The sequence below is a fragment of the Danio rerio genome, chromosome 24, assembly GCF_049306965.1.
Source record: "Danio rerio strain Tuebingen ecotype United States chromosome 24, GRCz12tu, whole genome shotgun sequence".
Classification (NCBI taxonomy): Eukaryota; Metazoa; Chordata; class Actinopteri; order Cypriniformes; family Danionidae; genus Danio; species Danio rerio.
Window position 1 is genome coordinate 194,361 of NC_133199.1, and position 25,411 is coordinate 219,771.

Below are 25,411 nucleotides of genomic sequence, written 5' to 3' on the forward strand. Positions count from 1 at the left end.
AGAGCACGCTTACAGAGACTTTAATAACTCTAATTAAAGATAAGCGCTGCGCGACCTTCAGCTAGCGGAGAGCAGTGCTTCTGCAGACACGAGGAGACATGCAGAGTGATGGAGCTCCAGACCTCCTCATTCCCAAATAACACACACAACACAACACACGCCGTCAGAGACACCTGAGCTAGAGGAGGCGGATCGTGATATCACTTCTGTAAGGGGTTCAGCCCAGTCAGCGGTGTGTGGGTATCTCCAGCAGCCTGTGAGGGTGGACATGAGTTCACTGTGTTTATTCTAATCAGACTTGATGCAGGAACACTGTGATTGGCATTCTCCCTTTGTACGTGTCATCAGAGGGGGAAAGCCCCGCCCACTAGTGCCCATCTCATTAGCATGTCCAGCAGGCCTGAGTGAGAAGCAGCCGTCTGTCCATTAGCCATTAGAGTGTTTAAATGCATTAAAACACTGACAGAGCATCATGCTGACAAAATAAAGCTTTTTTATTTACTCCAAAATGCATTCCACTTAGCAACCACATAGGGCGACCCTAGCAACCACTCAAACGCAGTGAAGCATTGAGAGAGCGCTCTCATCTTCAGATTTGATGTCAGTAAATGCTGTAACTCGTCTGTTATAAGTGCTGTTTGACAGGAGAAGAGACTCTAGGTTATCAGTCTCATCATTTAGAGCCCAAAATTCAGAACTCGCAGCTCTGAAATAACTTCCAATTATCCATTCCACTTGAATATTATTCAATATATTTATTCAATATGTGGTCCCCACAGTGGAATGAACCGCCAACTATTCCAGCATATGTATTATGCTGTGGATCCTCTTCCAGCCACAACCCAGTAGTGGGAAACACCCATGCACGCTCAGTCACACACACACACACACTTATACATCACAGCCAGTATAGTTCCCCTTTAGCGCATGTGTTTGGACTGTGGGGGAAACCGGAGCACCCGGAGGAAACCCACACCAACACGGGGAAAACATGCAAACTCCACACAGAAACACCAACTGACCCAGCCAGGACCTTCTAGCCTCACCGTGATTAGAGTATCTTCTAATGAGCAGCGGCTGTTGGACATCAGGCAGAGTGTAGGCTGTGAGTGTGCGGGTGCAGAACTGACACACTCCAGCTCCTTTATTTGCTCAGGATCAGCCTGTCGTCTTCTGAGATGTGTTTTGTTGAAGAATGACTCTGTGGACCGCACTGTTCCCTTAAGTCAAGAGACTTTATTATTGGCCTACTTCTGCTTAACCCCATTACTGCTTAATAGATGAGGAAAGGGTTTTTTAGGAGGAGAACTGTTGCGGCGTAAATTAATGAGCAGATTCATCTGTAAATGAGCAGTGCCAGCGGACGGTGTGTGTGTGTGTCTGAAGGTTAAAGAGCGCACCGATCTGTGCCAGAACCAGGCCAGCTAATAATACACACATCTGACGCTCAACAACAGCTTCACAATCCATCCACAGCATCTAGAAATGTGCAACAGTGCGGAGAGTTTTACACTGATTTAAACTACAGCAGGCCCAGATTACTGATGACTCTGACTGCAGCTAATGTAATAATGCATCATGTGGCAGACTGTAGTCTTGAGTTACAAGCATTTGCTCACGTCATCCTGTTTATTCCCACTCTATACACAGCACAAGTTCATTCCAAGGAGTTTAGTATGGAGGTACTGTTGTGCCACAGATGCTGTGCAAAACATGTTTGAATGTACAATATGAGGTGCTGTGTGCATGAAGGAGTTTGTGATCTGTAGGTCAGGTTTGGAGCAGGCTAAATTGCTTGTTGCACAGTTCCTAACTCAGTGTTGAGGTTCAAAACTGTCCAGACTGAATAAGCATGAATCTCTAACCAGTGGTCCACATTTGATCTTCAATATTAATATTTGTCCCCCTGTGTCGGATATTCAGAGCTCATCTGTAATGCAACGCATGTTGTGATTGGTTGTCAAGCCAGCCAATCAGAATTTAGCAACCGTCTAAGCCTGGGATATATGCAAATGCACAAACACAAAGCTTTTTTATTCAATTCCATCATTAAAATATCTAAATCTGTCATCAATATTTGTAGAAATAATTCAGAACAAATGGCCAAAGCTCATAACAAACAGCACTTTACTATGAGGAGACTGATATAAACACTGATTGATCAGAGTATTGAGCAGTGTTTACAGTGATCTGATTGGTTAGAGTTGATGATTAGTACGCCCACCTGGAATGTGCGTGTGCAGATTTCCGCAGAGGTTTAGCCCGTCATTAATTCTGTTTATTTACTTCAGTAAATGTGTGTACATCTAGATTTAGTCCGTTTAATTTCAGTAATATTATTGACTAATGTGAAAATGTTCATCTGATTTATGTGCAGTGCAGTGTGTGCAGTAATATTTTCTGTTTTTTACTGGATATATTATATGACACTTGCTTTGTTTAACAAATAAAGTGGATCTAATTGGATTTGCATTTTAAACATTAAATAAAAGTTATAAAGGTATATTTTTTATTTCATATATTACGGTTTTAGTTATGATGCTCCCAACATAATTACACAGACTTATTTACCAAAATTTCAGGCTGAAAGAGCAAAAAACGGCCGCAGACTCTGCCTGATGATGAGCTGTGCGCTGCGCTCAGTTTGCTCGTGTCTGCTGCTGAGTTAAAGTTCCTCTAATGCAGATTCACTTCCTCTAGTGTAGGGCTTGTGATCAACTCATGAGCTCTCTCTCTCTCTCTGTGTGTGTGTGTGTGTGTGTGTGTGTGTGTGTGTGTGTGTGTGTGTGTGTGTGTGTGTGTGTGTGTGTGTGTGTGTGTGTGTGTGTGTGTGTGTGTGTGTGATATTGATTTGACATGACTGTGTTTATCAGGTCTGAACGTGCCGCGTTCCTGCTGACCACACATTCTCTCTCTCACATACACACACAGACATTCAGTCTCACACTCTCTCTCTCTCTTTCTCACACACACACACACACACACACACCCGTGGCTGATGTCCAGATGGCACACAGCGGGTGGAGGATGTCATTCAGACCCAGCACAACATCCACAAATGGGCCTGCAATCTAACATGAGCAGGCGACTTCTCTCTCTCTCTCTCTGTATGTGTGTGTGTGTGTGTGTGTGTGTGATGGAGCCGGACGGGCCTGAACCCCCTTTAACAATGGACTTGATCAGACTCTGCTGCAGATGAAGGGGGTCGAGAGGGAAAGAGGTCAGAGGTCAGAGCTGCACCCCCTTAGATGAATATATATGCAGCGAGAGAGAGACGGTGGAGGAGACACAAAGCCTGCGCTCTCACTGCTGTTTCTAGAGCGCATTTTAGAAGCAAACATTTTTATTATGAGTCAGCTGCCGTTTCTGTGTGGAGTTTGCATGTTCTCCCCGTGTTGGTGTGGGTTTCCTCCGGGTGCTCTGGTTTCCCCCACAGTCCAAACACATGCGCTATAGGGGAACTGATCAACTACACTGGCTGTAGTGTATGAGTGTGTGTGTGTGAATGAGTGTGTATGGGTGTTTCCCAGTACTGGGTTGCAGCTGGAAAGGCATCCTCTGTGTAAAACATTGGCTGTAATAGTTGGCAGTTCATTCCACTGTGCCAACCTCTTAAAAATAAATAGACTAAGCTGAAGAATGAGATAGATAGATAGATAGATAGATGGATGGATGGATGGATGGATGGATGGTTGGATGGATGGATGATGGATGAGTAGATAGATAGATGTTTTGTTTGTGAGTGTTGTTGCTAAGGCTCTTCTTCATCAGCTGTTGTTGTTCATCTTCATCAGTCTTCATTAAGAGTTTCTGCTATCATCATCATCATCATCAGAGCAGCGGCGCGCGCGTTCTTATGCAATGCGCGCGTCCAGCTGAGAGCGGGGAATGTAGGCGTGTCTCCGTCGCGCCGTCAGCCAATCAGCAGCCGCGAGTCTGAGTGTTTTGTGTGCCGCTCTCAGTCCTCCAGCAGCAGCTTCAGTCTCTACAACTGGAGTCCAGCAGGAGAACAGAAGAGGAGCGGGATTATCTCCAGGAGGAGGATGAAGATGATGATGAAGATGATGATGATGGAGGCAGTGCCGTGTCGACTGGTGTTTCTCGCCGTGTTCTTCGGATCCCGGGTCCAGCAGACTGAAGGTAAACCCGCGGTGTTTAATGCTGTGCTCGGCCCGTCTGAGGTGCTCTTTGTTTGCAAGCATTGCAGCCCCGAAGTGTGTGTGTGTGCGCGCGTGTGTGTGTTTGTGCAAAGATGGCGCAGGTCAGAGAGGGAGAGACCCGTAATAATAAGACAGAAAAGCAGAAATCCACCGCTTATTCAGTGAGAATGAGGAGAAAAGCGGAGCTAACACACCTGATTGCATTCATAACCGATTCGGAGCAGAGACTCGATTCACACACACAGACACACTCACAGACAGATAGACAGAGATGGGGGATACGTGTCTAATCAAATCTACAGTCCGAGTCTGTTTATTTCGCGATCAGTGTTGCGATCTTACACACACACACAGTTCGTCAAGGCGGTGTATGTCCAGTCCAGACTGATGTGTGCACACATTAAACTCTTCTCGATCCAGTGTCATTAACCAGTTTATTGTCTACTGTGGAGTAAAAGCCTACTTTTGTTGAGTCTGATAATCTGGCAGCTCATAAATCGCCTTTATTTACTGTAAACTCACTAATAATGTAGTTTGGAGAGTTTGAGCTCAGTTTAAACAATAGAGAAAACTTACAATACGCCATATACGGTGATTTACACATCCAGCTAGCTGGACCGGCTAACGCTGCGTTAACTGCGCTGATAACGGTTTAAACTCCGCTTTATCCGCGCATGAAGAGTTGTAAATAGTTGGTATTTATTTTAGAATATAACTTAAATATTATGTTCTTGGTTTTGTTTTGTTTACAACTTTTTAAAAGTGTGTTTTGTCAGCTCGATTGACTTTTCTAAACAGTTAGCTGTTAGCTACTTGGCTAACTTACTTTCCACTCAGTTCTTTAACGTTAGTTGGCTAACTCAGTTTAACAGAAATAACTCGTTTGTTTACTTGTTAGCGTTTCTGTATTTGCTGTTGTGTGTGTGTATATATAAGAAGCAGAGGTATTTTCGCCAGTGTTGGTGGTTTCTCTGCTGTTGTTTATAACTGTCTGTTTATTACTCCGTTATTAAGTCGCTGTTCATCATTATAATAGTCAGTCATATAAACACAAGATGATGTCAGATGGAGATGTATAGACTCAGAACTGTGGGCTGTAGATTATAGACTGTCTCAAGCACAACTGTGCTGTCTAACTAACGATGTGTGACAGGAGAAACACAATAGAGCTGCTCTCGTAATTAATGTGTACTTATCTAGGAAATGTCCCCGAGTAATAACCAAAGTTCTTTTGAAGAGATTGTCCATCCAAAACATGTCATTTCTGTCGTCATTTCCTCATATTCCTCTTGCTCCAAACCTGTTTGAGTTTCTTTATTCTGAACACAAAGGATGATATAGTGAAGAATGCTGGACGAAAACAGACACTGACTTCTAGAGTATTTCTCTTCTTAATATTGACTCTTTTATTTCAGCATATCTTCAGAATATTGTGTTTTGAGTTCAACTATAGAAAGACACATAAGGATAAATGAAGATGACAATTTTATTTTTGGGTGATCTTTAAAGACTATAATAAAACTGGGCTGTACAGTCTGTCAAAGGGATAGTTCACCCAAAAAATGAACATTTACTGGCCATTTCCGTCTTTTGGATGAGATGTTAAACCCAGGTCCTGACTCTGTGTGGTCATTATTAATCCTAAAATGTCCTTGGTCAAAGAGTAGGGGTTTAAGCCCTGCATCCTGGCTCAATCTGCCCACTGGCCTCTGTCCATCATGGCCTGCTAACCATCTCCATATCATGTCTCCCCTCCACCAATCAGCTGGTGTGGTGTGCAGTCTGGCGCAATCGCTTTATCCATGTGGACGCTGCACACTGGTGCTGGATGAAGAGATTCCCCCTAAAAATGTGTAAAGCGCTTTGAATGTCCAGAAAATCGCTATTATAATATAATTATAATTAATAATATAATAATAATAATTATTATTATTATTATTTACTCTCACTTAAATGGCTCCCAAACCTGGAGTCTTCTGTTGAACAGTAAAGGAGATATTTTGAAGAGAGCTGGAATCCTGGAATCATGAACTTTTTAATAGTATTTGTTTTAAGTCAGTGGTTCTCAACATTCTTCAAAATATCTTCTCTTGTGGCCAACAAGTAAAGGATGAGGAAATGATGACATCTCTTAACATGTTTTCAGTCTGGTGCAGTGTTATTTATTTCCTCGTTGTCATCATATATATTGTGTTTTGAGTGTTTGTTCTCTGCATGTGTGGCGGTGAGGAGGAGCTCAGGGTTTGTTGATGCTCTTCTTCTTGAATGTGTTTTGTCACTCTATATCTGCAGATGGAAGTGACTGCAGGTTTGATCTTGTCGCTCTGGATTGAATAATAATAATTCTTCTTCTCTCTTTGTCTGGCGGGCAGGCGTGTGAGTGGGGGAACACACTCTTATAGTGCTGTTTAGGTGTCTTGTTTGATCTGGTTCACCTTCACTGAATGTGAAATGGCTGCTCGATGGGCATTGTGTGAATCACGTGTGTGCTGACGCTCTGAAGAGCCGAGATGTGTGTCATTGTGAGATGTTCATAATCAGACTAGTGTGAATGGACCAATTAAATAATGTCACGATACCTGCGTGACTTCTGGAGGACGCTAAATGATCAAGCTCTGTCAGTGTTTGTGGCATAATGTTCTGTAACACACACATACATCAAGGATTGCCCTACTAATGATGATAGTAAGAATGGTAACTACCGTATATTAGCACACTATAGATTCTGTTTAATGTCATATTGGAGGATTATAATTACTGTTACAATAATTCTGCTGTTATTATTATCCACACTGCGACAATGCTGCTGTTTTTAATGCATTGTCTGTCTTTTTAAATGCTGGAGCTTTTTGAGCACGATGGATTCTGATTGGTTGTGTGTGTTTTTATTGTTCATCAGATGGAAAATAGTATTATTCTGCAGTATTATTTGGATGTTGTAACAGTGTGGAGTTCAGAATTCTCACAGAATTAACATGATTATTAATAACACTTTAATAAATGACTTATTTGTTTATGCAGGTGTTTTATTTAGGTTTCTGTTTATTTGCGGTGGAGAATTGCATTATGGGATGTTCATCTCTCCTCCATTGACTTTTAATGTTGAAAACTCAACTGTACATTTTATCAAAGTGACTATTACTAAAAGTTCTCGGGGTTTGAAATAATATGCTATATTAGTAATTTATAGAGATGAATGAACTCTGTACAAGAACATCAAAAGTACAGTCAGTTTATCTCCAGTTTTAGTATTATATTGGACTTATTTCCAACCCTTGACTGAAGCTGTAAGTGAGTTTTGAGTTAAAGCCTCATTATTTATGGTGTTTGCACATGCTTTTAGGTTTAACATTTACTAGAAAAGTCCACAAACAGCTTGATACCCGACAGATATTCGACATGCTAAAAACCCAGAGCTCAAAATCCTGCTGTGTGAACTGTGCTCTGATTGACAATAACATCGGCGATTACCTACAGCCAATGAGAGAGCAGCATCCAGGCCAGTTGTTAGTGGTTCTTCCTATTGTAAAGTGATGCAGTGTTGCTGATCCATCTTGCAGTGTAAACACAGCAGTGATGAAACACTAGTGTAGATAGTCATGCAGTGTGACGCCACTACTCTGAAAATCCTGCATAACGCGCTCTACAATCACTGCTGTTTATCGAGCAGCCCTATCCCAGATCTGTGTACAGCGCAGTGCTCCATGTGTGTTTGCTGAAGCACACCTGAGCTCTGCAACGCTGCTGCTGTTGTCTGTGTGTGAATGATCTCCGTCTGCTGCTGTGCTGTGGATGAGCTTCAGCGGATCCAGAGACACTCGGGGACAGTGATTTAGTGCACTCGGCCCCGGGGCCCCTAAACGCACGGGCCCTAAGAGGCTCGTCTGAGCATTTGATACATGCTCTCTATAATAACGCTGCCTTTGGGACAGGAATCTGTGGCATTTTCCTGACCCCAAACTGCCTGTTGTCCCGGCTTAAAGAACCAAAACTAATTTGAGAAGTTGCATTAGTGCCAGCTGTGATTGAGTCGAGCTACTGATGCGTTCACAAGCCGGATCCACTCATTTGCAGTGATAGTGGCTTTTAAAAGTGTAGCGTGCACTGGGAAATCAGCACAAGCATCTGAGGGTTTCCTGGAGCTTTATTAGGCTGGACTTAAAGCAGTGGTTTTCTAGTATTGGCTTATGACGGTGTCTGATTGTCTTGTTGTAATGATTTTAACTTAAGCTCAATTCAAGTGTGTTTGTATAGAGTTTGTCACAATAATTATCATGACACAGCAGCTTTATAAAAAGTGCAGGTTATTACTACATTACAGTCAAAACCGTTAAAGAGTATCGGCTGGACACAGTTAACCTGCAGTTATATATAGTGTTTACCAAAATAGTGATGTCTGTGTGTTTAATACATGATCAATATTATGCGTATACGATATATTAGTTATGTAATGCTGCAAATCTGATGAAGTATGATTGGTAATGCCTCATTAGTAAATGTTAATTAATGCATTGAGAAATTACCACATTTATTAGAGTTGCATGGTCTGACATGGCAATATTTAGTTTTGCAGCGATATGAATATCATTTCACCAGGCTTTTTTGCAGAACTTGAACAATCAATCGTATAATAGCATTGTCTTCATGCTATAAATCAGCTCAATTATATATCTTTATCTTTAATCTCTAATGAATAATCTGACCGCTGCGCATACACACATTGAGATATGGGCGGTGTTCAGCTCTACTCCTCTTGTTGATCCGTCAGACCGCAGCGCTCTCAGTTTTCTCTATTGGATCCGGCCAGCCGTACCTGTTGGAGGATCCCGGATCACTTACAGCACATTATTATTATACCGCCGGCCGTTCAGACTGTGGGGTTTGTGGTTTGGATGCAATAGGAGATAGTGGCATGATTAATGGACTCTGTCAAAGCAACATAAATCAAGCCATTCTGCAACTTGCACTGTCAACACATCAGCGCAGTCTGCAGAAAATGATGCAAACGCAACAGTTTTAGCAATAACTCATCTACAAATTAATATATTGGTTATACTCGCATTGTTTCAAACTCAAATCTGCTGTAAAGTACAAAGCTAGGGTGCATAAACTAATCAAAAGTGACAACAAAGACATTTATGAGGTTACAATAAACACAGAATGCTGTTTTAAATTTGTGAATACTGAAAATAGCAGTTTCTACTGAAATATAAAGCAGCACAACTAATAATCATGATGCTGATAAAATGACTTATGCTGATAATAATCATATTATAGTGATTCTGTATGATCATGAACACTGTAAACTGCAGTAATGATGCTGAAATACAGCTTTACATCATCGATATACACTCACTGGCCACTTTATTAGGTATACTGTCCAACTGCTCGTTAAAGCTAATATCCAATCAGCCAATCACACATCTGATCTACTGGGATTTTCATGCACAACCATCTCTAGGGTTTACAGAGAATGCTCCGACAAAGAGGAAATATCCAGTGAACGGCAGTTCTGTGTGCATCCTGCCTTGTATCAGCGGTTCAGGCTGGTGGTGGTGGTGTAATGGTGTGGTGGAGATTTTTTTTGGGGGCCATAAGTACGCCACAGCCTACCTGAGTATTGCTGCTGACCATGTCCATCCCTTTATGAGCACAGTGTCTCCATCTTCTGATGCTACTTCCAGCAGGATAACGCAGCATGTCATAAAGCTCAATCATCTCAGACTGCTGAACATGACGATGAGTTCACTGTACTCAAATGGCCTCCACAGTCCCCAGAGCTCAATCCAATAGAGCAGCTTTGGGATGTGGTGGAACGGGAGATTGGCATCATGAATGTGCAGCCGACAAATCTGCAGCAACTGTGTGATGCTATCATGACAATATGGAGCAAAATCTCTGAGGAATATTTCCAGCAGCTTGCTGAATCTACAACACCAAGGCTTAAAGCTAAAGGGGGTCCAACCCGGTACTATTAAGGTGTACCTAATAAAGTGGCCGGTGAGTGTACATCACACTTATTACTATATATTCACAGAGAAAACAGCTGCTTGAAATTTTAATGTTTTACAGTATTTTTGAACAGATAAATTATCACCTTTGAGTATTAAATGCTTCTTTGGAAACAAAAATTACAGACAGAAAAGCCTCTTGAAATGAGGCAATATTGTAAATGTGCAGCAGAAAGCTCCATGTGGCATGCGCTCATATTAAAACCACAATGCAGTTTATTTTTAATGAACTGAAAATGAATTGAGGCAGATGCTGTTCATCAGAATATCCTCTCCGACTCGCATGTTCTTTATTATCAGTCTAGAAATGTGTTATTTATTTCCCCTCAAGCTGTTCAGTGGCATTATGAGAAGAGCAGTCATGATGCAGCTGTAAACTTTACTGTTCACCGTAGCTCACTAATCTCATATTCAGATTGTTTACCAGTAAATAAGGTTACTGCTCACTGAAACAATTCAATAATAAAGTTGTTATAACACTTATCCAGAAGATTGGCTAAATAAATACCTTTATGGTGCTGGTTTGTCAACTTATACAGTATATGGACAGTATAAATACAGCGTTTAATATTTACTTTACTAAATAACACACAGAGAATAAGTTTGAAATGGTGCAAGGCCCAGTAAATGAATGATGACTGTTTTTGCAGATTAACTTTGCATTTAAACTCATGTATGTGTGTGTGTGTGTGTGTGTGTGTGTGTGTGTTAGAGTAAACACGTGTCCGTCAGCGAGCTGCAGTCTCACTCCTGTCCTGCATTTGTTTTATCGGCCACTTTCAAACGGAGTTTTGCAGCTTTACTGCGTTTCTCCTTCCTCCTGGAGCTTGTTACCCCAAATGGAGACTGTGGCTGTCTGTCCAATGGGCAGGTTTATGATCCCAGCGGCGGGTATTTATAAAGAACAGTCCGTCATGTGCCCTGACACGCAATTAGCAGAGCCTGGGGCAGAGAGAGAGAGAAGCTGTGTGTTTGAGGAGCACACACTCTGACGCTCACTGGCCGTTCCCTCACAAGGCTTATTAGAGCGCTGTGGGAAGTCAGATTGAGAATCTCTGTGTTTCTGTGTGTCCTAGAAAATGTGTCTCTGCCAATCCTCCACTGAGTCTGCTTAATAGTGCAGACGGCTCCTTGAAGACACAAACCAGTGCTGGAACTGGGTCACCAGTGTCCACCAGAGCTCCTGTACACTCTCGTTGTTGGAAACTTGGCATGGACGATCGCACTCCATCTGTTTGGTGCAGTAAATTCAGCTTATTCTTGATGGACAAGCAGATGCAGCCGGGGGAATCTTTTGGTCTGAGGCTGATCTTAGGTGCAATAATTGCACTTTTGTCTTCGCCATGATGGCGTGTGTTAGCCCCGCCCAATTCCTTAGACAGACCTTATATGAGAATTTAGGTGAAAACAAACAGGAAGTGCATGTTCTGTGCTGATGATACAGAAATGATGTGTAAGAGCGTTCAGTATGTCTGCTGATTAACTCAGTGGTCCTGCTGATAATGCTGTGGCTCCTGGAGCTGGGTTTCCACACTCCACTGACGCGTCTGGGAACGGCTGGCGCTTTCAGTCAGTCAGATGTGGATGAGCGAGTGAATCTGGATTATTGCTGAGTGTTTCTCAGTGTTCACACAAAGACCTGAGCAGCAGAAGGCCCTGTGGGGGAGTCTGAGGGCCCCGGGGTCCATCTGAGACACACACACACACACACACATCTGTCACACACAAAAGCCTGCCAATGATGGGGCGTGAAGGGTCAGGGGCCGCAGAGATGACCTATGGAAATGACTCCAGACACACACTAGAGCTGCAGGGGGAAGGGTGTGTGTGTGTGTGTGTGTGTGTGTGAGAGAGAGAGTAAAAGAGTTTATGTAAGTGTGTTTGTTAGTGTCTGATTTTGCATGTCTATGAAGTCCATGGTGTGTGTGTGTGTGTGTGTGTGTGTGTGTACTGTGTGAATTAATGCGTGTGATCTACTGAACATGTGTGTCGTGGTGTGTGTGATATCAAAATGTCTGTGTAAGTGGGATTTTGTGTTTGTGTGACGTCACATGTGTGTGAATGTGATTTTGTGCATGTGATCTAGTGTGTGTGTGTGTGTGTGTGTGTGTGTGTGTGTTTGATATCGAATTGTGTGTGTCTTTGTGAGTGGGATTATGTGTGTGTATTTCTGTGGGATGTCGTGTGTTTGTGTGTGTGTGTGTGTGTGTGTGTGTGTTTGCGTGTTTACGTGTTTGCGTGTTTGCGCATGTGGTGTGTGTGATATCCAAGTATGAGTGGGATTTTGTTTGTATGTCTGTAATGTCACGTGTGTATGACGTGTAGTGTGTGTGTGTGTGTGTGTGTGTAGTGTGTGTGTGTATGATGTATAGTGTGTGTCTGTTGTGTAGTGTGTGTGTGTGTGTGTGTGTGTGGTGCTGAAGCTCTGCTGCTGGTGTGTGAGGCGGTGTCGGCTGCAGGTCTGCTGGTTGCCTGGTAACGGCTGTAATTAATTCATCTGCGCAGTGAAGGTGAGCTGCTGATGATGAAGATCTGCTTCTGCTCTCTGTGTTCTGACACACACACACACACACACACATGCGCGCGCAGTGAAGGCGTCCTCTTGTCTACATGTGAGCATGTCTGTGTTCTCCTACACTCAGGTTGAACTGTAGTGTAATCCAGCGCTGGAGCTGAGTGTAGAGCTGGTGAGGAGCGCTGGAGTCTGTCGCAATGGAGCTGACGTGGAAAGATTGATGAAGAGTGGGACTTTGTGGCGTTACACTGAGATATATGTCTGTTGCATCAGATTTCATCTTACCTCCTGCTGCGCTGAGCTGTTTAACCAATCACACGTCCACATGTGAATGCAGTGGCCAATCAGAAGCATTAGATTAGTCACCGCTGAGGCCACTGTGCTGTTCCTCATTAACAGCAGCCGGTGTTCTGAGTTTACCACCACATCATGCTGCCAACACTGTATTTGAATGGTTCTGAGGTTGGGGTTGGGGATTAGGTATGTTAGGGCAATATTACAGCTTCAGATCACACTACTCCACATTAACATTTACACTGGAAGCTTGCGCCTTTAAAAGGTGCTTCCTACTTTCTGAATGGGAGAGAGACAATCTGACAAAGCAGGACAACACCGACAGAACACCGGTCCAGACATGATGTGATGAAAGAGATCAGTTTAACAGTGTTAGACTCATTCTGGATGTGTGTGTGTGTGTGTGTGTGTGTGTAGTCAGTATATAAATATTAATATATATATAAATATTCTGTTCAATAATATATAAATATTTATAAAATATGTATATTATTGTAATAGTCATTTTTCTGAAGGGTTGATCATGGATATTCATTTGCATATCTGCGCTGTATGCTTGCATTATTTTATACTGTGTTGTATTGACAGAGTTACCTGCATTGTGATTTATATAGGTGGATAAATGTACATTATTAAACCACATATAATGCATGTTAGAGAAACACCTCTGGAAATCAGTTCCTGTGGGCAAATGAACCCCCAGATGTCAATATTGCATCAGAAAGCAAGCTGTTCAGCATATTGTTGTGGAGTGCACTATTTATAGTGTTTTGTTGTGTGGGAAATTTCCAAGATTTTGCAATTAATTTTTAATATCTCAGTTGACGCTCTGAATGTAAATACACCATGATAATATGACAGTGACTGCCGCTGTAATCCTAGTAGTTGTAGGATTCTGTAAGTTCCAGTGTTAAAGAACAGGAGAGGGTGGAGAGAGAGCAGGAGGAGGCTGAGACATTTATCATGCAGAGAGTCTCTGAAGGCCTGCGCTCTGACCCTGAGCTCTGCTGTTTAGACTGATCCTCTTCTCAATCAGAACAGAGCTGTGTGTGTGTGTGTGTGTGTGTGTGTGTCTGTGTGTGTCTGTGTGTCTGTGTGTGTGTCTGTGTGTGTGTGTGTTAGGGCTACACTGTAAAAACTGACCGGTAATGAGCAGTTTCCATATTTTCGGAAGTTTATCTGCGGTGGTGAACTGCATTATGGGATGTTGATCTCATACATGTGTAAATTCAACTCTACAGTTTAACAAAGTGACTTTTACTGACATTTTAGTAATTTGCAATATCATAATGCATAAGAAATGACAGGAGTAAGTGTGTAAAATAAGAGTAAATGTGCTGCAGTTTATTACAGGGTTTCTGTAGTGTAATATACAACACCAACACACACTATACAGCACTGCACACTGATACACACGTGCAGAAAAGTTGTTGGATGAAGGGTCAGATCCCATAATGCAATATAAAAGCAGAATATTGGAAAAACACTGATAGTGCAATATTTTATAGTTCAATATTTCCAAAATAAATATTGGGAAGTGAAGCGGGCATGTGTAATCTTATCGTTTCCTGATGAGGAATTGTGTTGAATTATGTACACAATGAAGACTGTGGCCTGTATGCAGTGTTATTTTACACTTGATTATGACCTAAATATCGTCAGATTCCCCACAGATATCTCCGTTTATTTCATGCATATCCTCACTCTGCTGTTTTATCTGTGCTTGTCATTTGTTGACTGTGTTTTCTGTATGATGCATGTCAGATTCACCCACAGCAGTCTGAATGAAGGAATTCTCTCCAAGCAGAGCTGTAAAGGCCATCTGAGGAAACTGCAGAATTCAAGAGAAATCACAGAAAAATCCAGAATAACAATGTCAGAATTATCCGATATTGCGCAGTCCGAGCTTGTGTGTGTGTGTGTGTGTGTGTGTGTGTGTGTGTGTGTGTGTGTGTTCGGTTTGCACAGTCTGCTCTTCTGTTGATCCTCCAGCAGTCTGTCTGACAGATGATGCTTCTGAAATATTGAGATGGATTATGAGGGTCTTGAAGAAACAGCTGTGCCGAGTACCTGCGCCAGCGTTCTGCCATCAGCTGCAATTAAATATTAGCAATTCAAATCAATCTTAACCTGCCCCACACAATTAATGCAAGCGATGTTAACATTTGTTGTGGACCTGTACCGTAATGATGAGGCTTTGTAGACGGACAGTGTTCTGAAAGATCTTGGGGTTGCCATTTAATAAACACACAAAGCATAGCAATAATTCAATAATGCTGGAGGAGAGATCAAGATCTCTGTTAGTTAGATCTATTACAGCAGCAGACGCATGACCAGAGCAGAGGCTGGTGAAAGTGCACACATTCATAAAAAAACTAAACTATTTTGTCACATGGATATTTAAATTTAGATATAATTAGTATCAAATACATGTATATTTAATAAGAAATATATAAAATAAACATTTTCTCAAATGTATGTGTGCATGCATGTATGTATTTATAAATACAAAATAAATATACACATTTTGTTAAATAAAAGGTTTATTTTGGATGTGATTATTCTTAATCAGCACAGATAATTAATAATCACAGGTACAGTCTCATTCATAAAACTGATCGACAGCTCTGATGTTCATCTGTAGTGCTTTGGAATGCTAATTATTGTGAAAAGCGATATACAAATACACGTCGAGTTGGATTGTTTCCCAGTTGGCTCGGCTTCGGCCTCTCATACTCAGTGATATGTGTTGTTAGGAATACTAACCGACCCTCTCTAGCTCTCCACCCATTTAGATGAGGATGAAGATTAATTATCTTGGCTCTGAAAACTGGACACACTCTTCAATTGATCTCCGTCTGCGCTTCAGAAAGCACACACACACACACACCTATTCATTACAGTCTCCAGTGTGTGTTTGAGTTACAGCGCCGTCTCCTCCCAAAACACTGCGCTTTCAATGCCACATCATTCAATTACTACATTAGCGCTTGAAGCTAAAGGCTCTGAAGATGTGAAATCCAATTGCCATTGATTCCCAAAATCAGTAGTGGTTGTCTTGAGGGTTGTGTGTGTGTGTGTGTGTGTGTGTGTGTGTGTTTGTGTGCGCGCGTTTCATTTATAAGAGCTGAAACTCTGCAGACGTTCCCGGCCATTTATAAATTGGGTTATGTGGCCTTAATCAGATAGCGGTGATGGAATTGGGTTAATTGAAAGCATTATAGCAATTGAGCGACTCAGACCATTACTCCAGCAGTCATGAAAAGCCTGCAATTCCGTTCCATTCCCTAACCGAGTTAAAGCCTTCCTCTCAGACTCGTCTTCATTCTGTTAAAGATTTCAAGAACTTTACAGCTCAAAGACACGAGCGTCGCTGATAAATCACCCAAACGCTTCATCTCGGACGCTTTCATTGGCTAGCACTGTGGCCTCACAGCAAGAAGGTTGCTGGTTCGAGTCTGTGTGGAGTTTGCATGTTCTCCCCGTGTTGGCGTGGGTTTCCTCCAGGTGCTCCGGTTTCCCCCACAGTCCAAACACATGCGCTATAGGGGAACTGATCAACTACACTGAGTGTGTGTGTATGGGTGTTTCCCACTACCGGGTTGCAGCTGGAAGGGCATCCGCTGTGTAAAACATATGCTGGAATAGTTGTCGGTTCATTCCACTGTGATAAATAAGGGACTAAGCTGAAGGAATGTGTAGAATGTAGTGTCTTTAATCTGCTGTCTTGAAGGAGGTCAGGTCAGGGGTCTGTCGGTGTGTGAGGAGTGACACGAGGACGAGTAAATGATGGTGAAGTCCATGCCAAAGTGAAAGTCTCGGTCTAATGTGAGCTAAAGAGAATAAATGCATGAGCTGACGGATGTGTCTGTGTGTTCGTGAGAGATGAGCACATTCATCAGAGTTTGCAGGTGACGACAGTGAAGGTGAGCTCAGTGTTCATCTGTGTCCTCTACAGTCACTCTTCACTCTCACAGCGTGTCTCATATATCCAATCACCATACAGCTGATGACCATGACAAGATCTGCATATTTACTCAAGATTGATCTAAGAGCATGGGTGACACGCTGGCTCAGCGGTTAGCACTGTAGCCTCACAGTGAGAAGGTCTCTGATTCAGATTTCTGTGTGGAGTTTGCATGTTCTCCCCGTGTTGGTGTGGGTTTCCTCCGGGTGCTCCGGTTTCCCCCACAGTCCAAACACATGCACTATAGGGGAACTGATCAACTACACTGGCCGTAGTGTATGAGTGTGTGTGTGTGTGTGCGTGTGTGTGTGTGTGTGTGTGTGTGTGTGGTTGATCTGGCTGTGTTTGGTGTTGTTTGTGGGATCTTTGGCTCTCCTCTCCGCAGCTCTTCTCAGTTTGCTGACCCGTCCTAAAATAGTCCTGGCTTCAGATTCACACAGGTTTCTGAGCTCCAGCCGCTCGCAGACTGACTCTGATTCTCTGCTGACGTGTTTCTGTGCTGTTTCTCCTCTGTGACGACAACAACAATGTGTGTGTGTGTGTGTGTGTGTGTGTTTGCTGGTTCAAGAACAGAAATGTGTATAATGTCAGGAGGATGTTTCCACACAGACTGTTTAAATGTGTTTTGGAATATTGTTAGAATTGATTTAAAAAAAAAGACGCACATGAGTGCAAAATCCTGCATTCTGATACTGGTGTGTCAAGGCGCACGTGAGAGATAACGTAGTAACCATGGTGACCGATGCGGTTGGTTTTTGTAAACTGAAGCTGCGTTCCAGACAACTCTTGAGTTCGTAGTTCTACGTCTAATCTGACCTGTGCAATGACAGATCCCCGACTGCAGAGAGACACTGTAAAGTGGATTTATATGTTTGATGTAGAATAGATCTGTGCTAATAATCTCTGTGTTTTTGATGAGCAGTGTATCGAGGTGGAGTGACCGGGCAGCTTGATTCTGTAGGGCAGTTTTACCTGTATTACCTTTATGTCATTATGCTCTGCAGTAAGGCTAACATTATTTTGAAAATTATGAAATATTAACACATTTTATTTTTTCTGCGAAAATATTGTGATATTAATGTTTCACAAAATAGTTTAATAGATGGCTCTGTTTGAGAGCTTTTAGGCGATCTAACAGTATTCAGGTACAGAAATTAAATAATCACAATGCTTTCTTAATTTGCTTTCTTATTTCTAGTCTGAATATCAACTAGAACAACTCCTAGATCAAGTGCAGATATTCAAGTTTTCAACTTCAGAAGTCAAAATTAAGAGTTTTTCCTTAAAACAAGCTGTATCATCTGCCAGTGAAATAAAATGGTCTCATTTGAGCTTTGAAATGAAGATATTTGGACTAGAAACAAGACAAAAGATTATTTTTGCACAAATCATATAAATTCAGTATAAATACAGAGGTTAAATGCAAATCTGTGGCTCCTGGTGAGCTATAATGCAGACTGAACATTGCAGATCTTCATGATGTGTCTTGTGGATGCGCACTGCGATATCGATGCTAAATTCATATATTATATGGATATACATATACTCTGAAGCTTGTTTACTTGGGTTATTGATGCACTCAGTGGTACTTGACTCCTAATTTCTCTCACATGGATGTTACAGAATATTTAAGAATATTATATTATATTATATTATATTATATTATATTATATTATATTATATTATATTATATTATATTATATTATATTATATTTAAAAAAAATAATAAATGTATATCAAGAGTTCAGGTGCAAAAGCCTCTAAGTGCCGTCTGAAATATTCATCGAAAATTGACGTGTGTGTGTGTGTGTGTGTATTTAATATTATTAATATTTATCAATAAGTTTATGCACTTTAAAAAGTGAGTGTCTTTTAATTAAAAAAGTGATGCTTGATCTAGTTTTAATTAGCTTATTATACTTCTTGTGGGCAAATCAGACAACACAGTACACTTGTTCTGTAATTATTGTGTTTAGAAATTCAAATATAATTCAACTTATCTAGAGTATCATTTAAAAGCTCAATTCCAGACATTAATGCAGTTATTCACTCATAATATTTGATCAAATTAATTTGATGAGAATAGACACTTCAGAAACATTTGTACAGATTCTCCATGTTTGAGCTGTGGTGAATGTCTGTGTTCTGGTGTGTGTGTTTGTGTGTGTGTGTGTGTGTGTGTGTGTGAGAGTGTGTGTGTGCGCGTGTGTGTGTGTGTGTGTGTGAGTGTGTGTGTGTGTGTGTGTGTGTAAGAGTGTGTACGTGTGTTTGTGGTTCTGTGTGTGTGTGTGTGTGTGTGTTTGTGGTTCTGTGTGTAATGGAGCGTCTCCTTCAGTCTGGATTTCCTTGTGTCAGTGTGTTTACTGTAGACAAAACATCCAGTGGGCGTCAGTCGGCTGCGGCACACACTGTTCCCAGATCAGAGCAGCGATGGCTGAATCTGGAGCTCTCCAACAAGACTGTAGAGTAATAAACACACCTCATGAATACGGCACTGTCTTCAGCACAGTCGCTGCCCGTTTGCTTGCTTCTTTAAATATATACGAGTCCTCCCAGAGTTGCGGGTACAAGCATTTTCTATTTATTTTCCTTAAACTGGAGTGATGTACAACAGATGTTTGATTACAGTAAACTGAGTCCATTATTAATGTAAATAATGCTGACCTGTGATCAGGAACAGCTGACTCTGTTACTAAACATGATGTATATCAGTAACGGGGCTGATGGGGACAGAGCTGACTGTTCTTTATTTGTTTTGTGGCTTGTGTTTGTGAGTAGTTTCCATTTAGTTGTGACATGTTTGGTTGTGTTTGTGTGTTTTCTATGTTGGGTTTTGTGTATTTGATCATTTGTAAATGCATTTTGGATATCTTGTGGTGTGTGTTTGCTTTAGTTTAGTTTGTTTTGGTGATGATTTTTGTGGTTTGCAGTTTGGTTTTATGGTTGGTGTTGTGGCTTAGTTTCATGGTTTGCTTTTTGTTTTAGTTTGTTATTTGGTTTTTGGTCGGGTTTTGTTTGTGTTTGGTGGTTTGGTCCTTCTTTTGTCTTGTGATTGCACTTGTGTGTTTGTTGTGTCTGTTCTTTGGTTTGACTATTAAACCCAAAGCCAGTTATAGTGTGTGTTCAGAAAAGCAGTTGAGTTGAGTGCTGATGTGCTCTCTGTGAACAGGTGGACACACACACACACACACACACACACACACACACTTATAGCTCATTCCCGCTGACTGTTCCTCAAGCTGTAGGAAGCACTCTCGGTGTTCAATGGTTTACATTTCATACACGTCCTCTGCTTTTCAATGCTTTTCTTTTTTAAACAAGTGGAGGAGGATAATCCTGCCGCTCTGCACTGCAATTGTAATGCGTCTGCTGGTCACCTTTGCACAGCAGTGTGTGTTTACTGCACAATATATCTAAAATGATCATTAACATCATTATAATACATGCAATATCACAGAGAAGTGCAATCAGTTCAGTCAGTTTCATGTGTCAAGCGTCTCGATGCTGCATGCATGTGTTGTTTATTCACATCTGATCATTACTGTCTTCATCAAGTCCAGCAGGAGCTGCTTACTGACATTAATCAACACTACTGCTGGAAAATCACAATCACACTCTGAATATCCACACAGGTTTCACTCAGTCCTGCTGAATAATTCTAGATAAGTGCACTGTGAGCGTTTATTTAATTCAGTTAGCTCAGAGAAACACCTGTTACCTGTTTATCATGGTGTGATCATTCATTCAGTCAGCTTCCTTCAGCTGAGTCCCTTATTCATTAGGGGTCGCCACAGCGGAATGAATCGCCAACTATAACAGCATATGTTTTACACAGTTGATGCCACTCCAGCTGCAACCCAGTACTGGGAAACACCCATACACACTCATTCACACACACACACACACACACTCATACACTACAGTCAGTGTAGTTGATCAGTTCCCCTATAGCGCATGTGTTTGGACTGTGGGGGAAACCAGAGCACCCTCAGGAAACCCACGCCAACACAGGGAGAACATGCAAACTCCACACAGAAACACCAACTGACCCAGCCGAGACTCAAACCAGAGACCTTCTTCTGACAGAAACTCTGATTGCAAAGCCATTCCTGCTCTGACAGCCTTTATTTGACGGTTGCCATGGTGATGGAGTTCTGCTGGAGGGTGTGTGTGTGTGTGTGTGTGTGTGTGTGTGTGTGTGTGTGTGTGTGTGTGTGTGTGTGTGTGTGTCAGCTGTAGAGTGTGTTCTGGCCGTCTCAGAGTCCAACATTACTCTGGAAGTGTTTCCTGTCTGTCTCAGTCTCCGCAGAACTACTTGTGTACCGACACACAGTCAGCTGCCAGACATGCTGACGTGTTTCTGTCTGCGTGTGTGCATTCCTGTGTGTGTAAGATATGTGTGTGTTCCTCTGCAGCTCTGAGTGTGTGACGTGTTGAGTCCGTCTAGACTCTCAGAGTGCCGCTCTGCTGTTCTCAGTGCAGCATGTGGTTTCTCTCAGTCTGCCTTCAGTCCCGCCCTCACTTCCTCTTCCTGTGTGACGCTGATGTTTCCTCTAAACACACCGATACACACATTACAGCCGTCTGCTGAAGCTGATCTGCTCTGAGGAGTTCTCTATCAGTGCTAGATCACAGTATTATACACACTAATACAGTTTATACATGTAGGCATTATTATTATATATGTTATATTATTATTATTAACATAAATATTGACATTATTATTCATATTAAAATATTCTTTACTGTTCTTATTATTGATAATATTATTGTTTTTATAAATATTATTATTATTACTATTACTATTGTTAATATTGTTATTATTAATATTTTTTAGTATTATTAACATTATTACTATTCATATTATTATTAACAATAATATTATTATTATTATCAATATTATCATTATTAGTAGTAGTAGTATTGTTATTATTATTGACTTTTATTATTAATATTAATATTGTTGTGATTATTATTATTATTATTATTATTATTATTAATGTTGTTATTATTATTAATATTATTGGTATTAATATTATTATTAATAACATTATTATTATTATTATATATTAAAGGGTTTGTTTTTCTGTCAATTAATTGTTGTTATATGGTTCAACTGTGATTTATAAAGCTACAACAGAATTCTTGTGCACAAAACAACACAAAATCATTTGATTATAGTCCATTAAGTTGTGTGTGTGTGTGCGTGTGTGTGCGTGCGTGTGTGTGTGTGTGTGTGTGTGTGTGTGTGATCCTTGTGAACAGACTCTCCGGTTTCAATTTGGCTGCAGACAAACTAGTTTGTTTTAAGGCCAGTGTGTGTGTGTGTGTGTGTGTGTGTGTGTGTGTGTGTGTGTGTGTGTGTGTGTCTGTGTGACGAAGTAGGACAGAAGCGGAGATCACCTTGTCTGAACTGTGTGTGCAGCATGTAGATCACACACACACACACACACACACACACACACATACATATACACACAGACATACCGCAACACTGCTCGGGCAACAGACTGTGTGCACGTGTGTGTGTTACCAATGGTCATGTATGTAGTGAATATGATATAAGTCATTTATATATGTGAAATCCAAATATGAGCCTGTATGTGATGTCATTTGCATACATTTGCCAGTCATTTGCATACATTTGCATATTTCTATGTGGTTAGTCTTGATTTTGGCAGGAGTGGTTGGTTGTGTGTGTGTGTGTGTGTGTGTGTCTGGGTCGTCTGGGGTTGTTGAGGTGACCCAGTGCTGCAGATGGAGGGCAGTTTCTGGATGGACAGACAGACGCTCAGACACTGACCAGCGCACACATGCTAATCACGCTCTGCTAATGCTGGACGCTACAGCAGATCGTTTACACAGCTCAGCACTAAAGCCTCACAGTAGATTAGGCTGTTATTCTGATCATCAATTCTCTTTACAATTAATCTGAATACACTATCGGCTTTTTTATTTGGCCTTTTGCTTTTTCGGGATGACTTATACCAGCATTTTGTGTTTGTTGAATATCAGAATAAAACTCCTGTACTGAGCTGATGCACAATGGCTCAATGTGATGACAATACTGTATACCATGATCACAAGCAGAGCTGTGCTGCCAGCAGAAGACCCGTGCAGACCTTCATCTCAGAGCTGTGTGTTAGTCAGCGTGAGCTTGTGAGAGTCATGTTTGTGTGTGTGTTTGTGTGCAGGTCTACAGTGCTACTGCCACCGCTGCCCGAACCACACGTGTACGACGGACGGGCTGTGTTACGTGTCCATCACCCGCGCGGGCAGCTTGACCACACAGCAGAGCTGGTGCATCGGTAAGGGGGAGCTGGTCCCGCCCGACCGCCCCTTCGTCTGCGCACCGTCCACTAAAGACAACAGCGGCATCTATCCGCTCTGCTGCGACACCGACTGGTGCAACAAGGACCCCGACATCAAAGCATTCCCAGGTACACTATCAATACTTTAGGCCAGGGCTATCAGTGCGTTAGGGCAGGACAATTGGTGCTTCAGGGGGGGACTATTGGTACTTTAGAGCGGGACTGTCAGTGCTTTAAGGCGGGGCTGTTGGTGCTTAGGGCGGAAATTTCAGTTGTTTAGGGTGGGACTATTGGTACTTAAGGGCGAGACTATCTGTGCTTTAGGGTGCGATTACTGGTACTTCAGGGCGGGACTATCAGTGCTTTAGGGCGGGGCTATCAGTTCTTTAGGATGTGACTGGCAGTGCTTTAGGGTGGGGCTATCAGTTCTTTAGGGCGTGACTGTCAGTGCTTTAGGGCGGGGCTATCAGTTCTTTAGGATGCTTTAGGGCGGGGCTATCAATTCTTTAGTATGTGACTGTCAGTGCTTTAAGGCGGGGCTATCAGTTCTTTAGGATGTGACTGTCAGTGCTTTAGGGCGGGGCTATCAGTCTTTCAGGGTGTGACTGTAAGTGCTTTAGGGCGGGGCTATCAGTTCTTTAGGGTGTGACTGTAAGTGCTTCAGGGCGGGGCTATCAGTGCTTTAGGGTGTGACTGTCAGTGCTTTAGGGCGGGGCTATCAGTGCTTTAGGGTGTGACTGTCAGTGCTTTAGGGCGGGGCTATCAGTGCTTTAGGGTGTGACTGTAAGTGCTTTAGGGTGGGGCTATCAGTGCTTTAGGGTGTGACTGTCAGTGCTTTAGGGCGGGGCTATCAGTTCTTTAGGGCGTGACTGTCAGTGCTTTTGGGCGGGGCTATCAGTCCTGTAAAAAAGTTGCAGTTAAACTAACAGAAACACGTTTTCCTCCAGAAGAAATATATAATAGGAAACACTGTGATTAATGTCATTGCTCAGCTCTGTTAAACAGCACTTGAGAAATATCTGGGAAAGAATGTCAGATTCCGCAGGAGGGGTGCAGGGTAGGTTTTCTTCATCTGTGTGGTGTTCTGAGCTCAGTCTGCAGTGTGTTTCAGTAAAGCCTCTCGTCTGTTGTGCTGGAGAAACTCTGCTCTGTGAGTGTGAACAGTTTCTCCTCATGTGTCTGCGCTGTACAGGAACGATTTGTCTGAAGTCTAGACGCTCTTCTGTGGGAACGGCTTCATTTCCCAGTTAATAATAGTTTTGCTGGGCTTGAGCAGAAATGTGAGGCATGCGGAGCGGAGCGTGACTCAGTGTTTACTGTCTGTGTTCCTCTGTGGTTTGGTTGCTGCGCTCTGAACATACCTGGAGAACTCTTTCTGCATCTCTGAGCTCACGGCCTGCTTCTGCTCTTAAACTGAGTGTATAATCTCATCTCTGATAATATAGTCCTGGATTAGTGAAGAGTGAGTGGATGTGTTTGAGTGTCCACCACTCATTTAGCACTCATTCACTCTGTCCTCTCATTCATGATGTGAAAGCAGAAGCACAGGCTTTATTCTGATGCTTGATTTGTTTCTGCTTTATTAAACTAGAAACAAGAAAACTATGACAGACTCAACCAGGAGTGTATCTGCTGTATCACAGACTGTAGTGCATTTATTGGCATTAGAAGCAACATATATTAGCTGGCTGGAGCGATTGTTTATTTAAAATGCGAAGTAAAAGCAGTGTGTTGAGCTTGTGAAATTATTCTACATGACACACAGTTGCAGAACAGAGGTGATAAACAGAAATAACGAGTTTATTCTCCGCTAGTAGATGAGGCTTCTAGATCAGGGACGTCAAATTGAATTCCTGGAGGGCTGCAGCTCTACGCAGTTTAGTTCCTCCCTAATTAAACACACCTGATCAAACTAATCCTTCGGCTTGTTTGAAACCTACAGTGTGTGTTACCTACAGGTAAGCAGGGTTGGAACTAAACTGTGCAGGGCTGCGGCCCTCCAGAAATTGAGTTTGACATCCCTGATCTAGACCATTAAAGACGCCTCGCACATAGAGACTGAAGCCTCATGCAGTGCTCAGGTGTGAGTTTCTCTCAGTCTTCATCAGAGTGTGTAAATCTTGATGCTTCTGTGGGTCTCGTCTATCAGATCT

General features: G+C 42.1%; 1 protein-coding gene across 1 annotated transcript in view; it reads left to right on the forward strand.

Moving 5' to 3' along the window:
- The first annotated feature begins 3,980 nt into the window (after nucleotides 1-3,980).
- Nucleotides 3,981-25,411, forward strand: part of tgfbr1b (transforming growth factor, beta receptor 1 b) — a 30,768-nt gene continuing 9,337 nt past the window's right edge. The window contains 2 exon segments of the mRNA NM_001115059.1: nucleotides 3,981-4,140; nucleotides 23,142-23,387. Coding sequence (NP_001108531.1) covers nucleotides 4,044-4,140; nucleotides 23,142-23,387 — 343 coding nt within the window. The 5' untranslated portion in view covers nucleotides 3,981-4,043.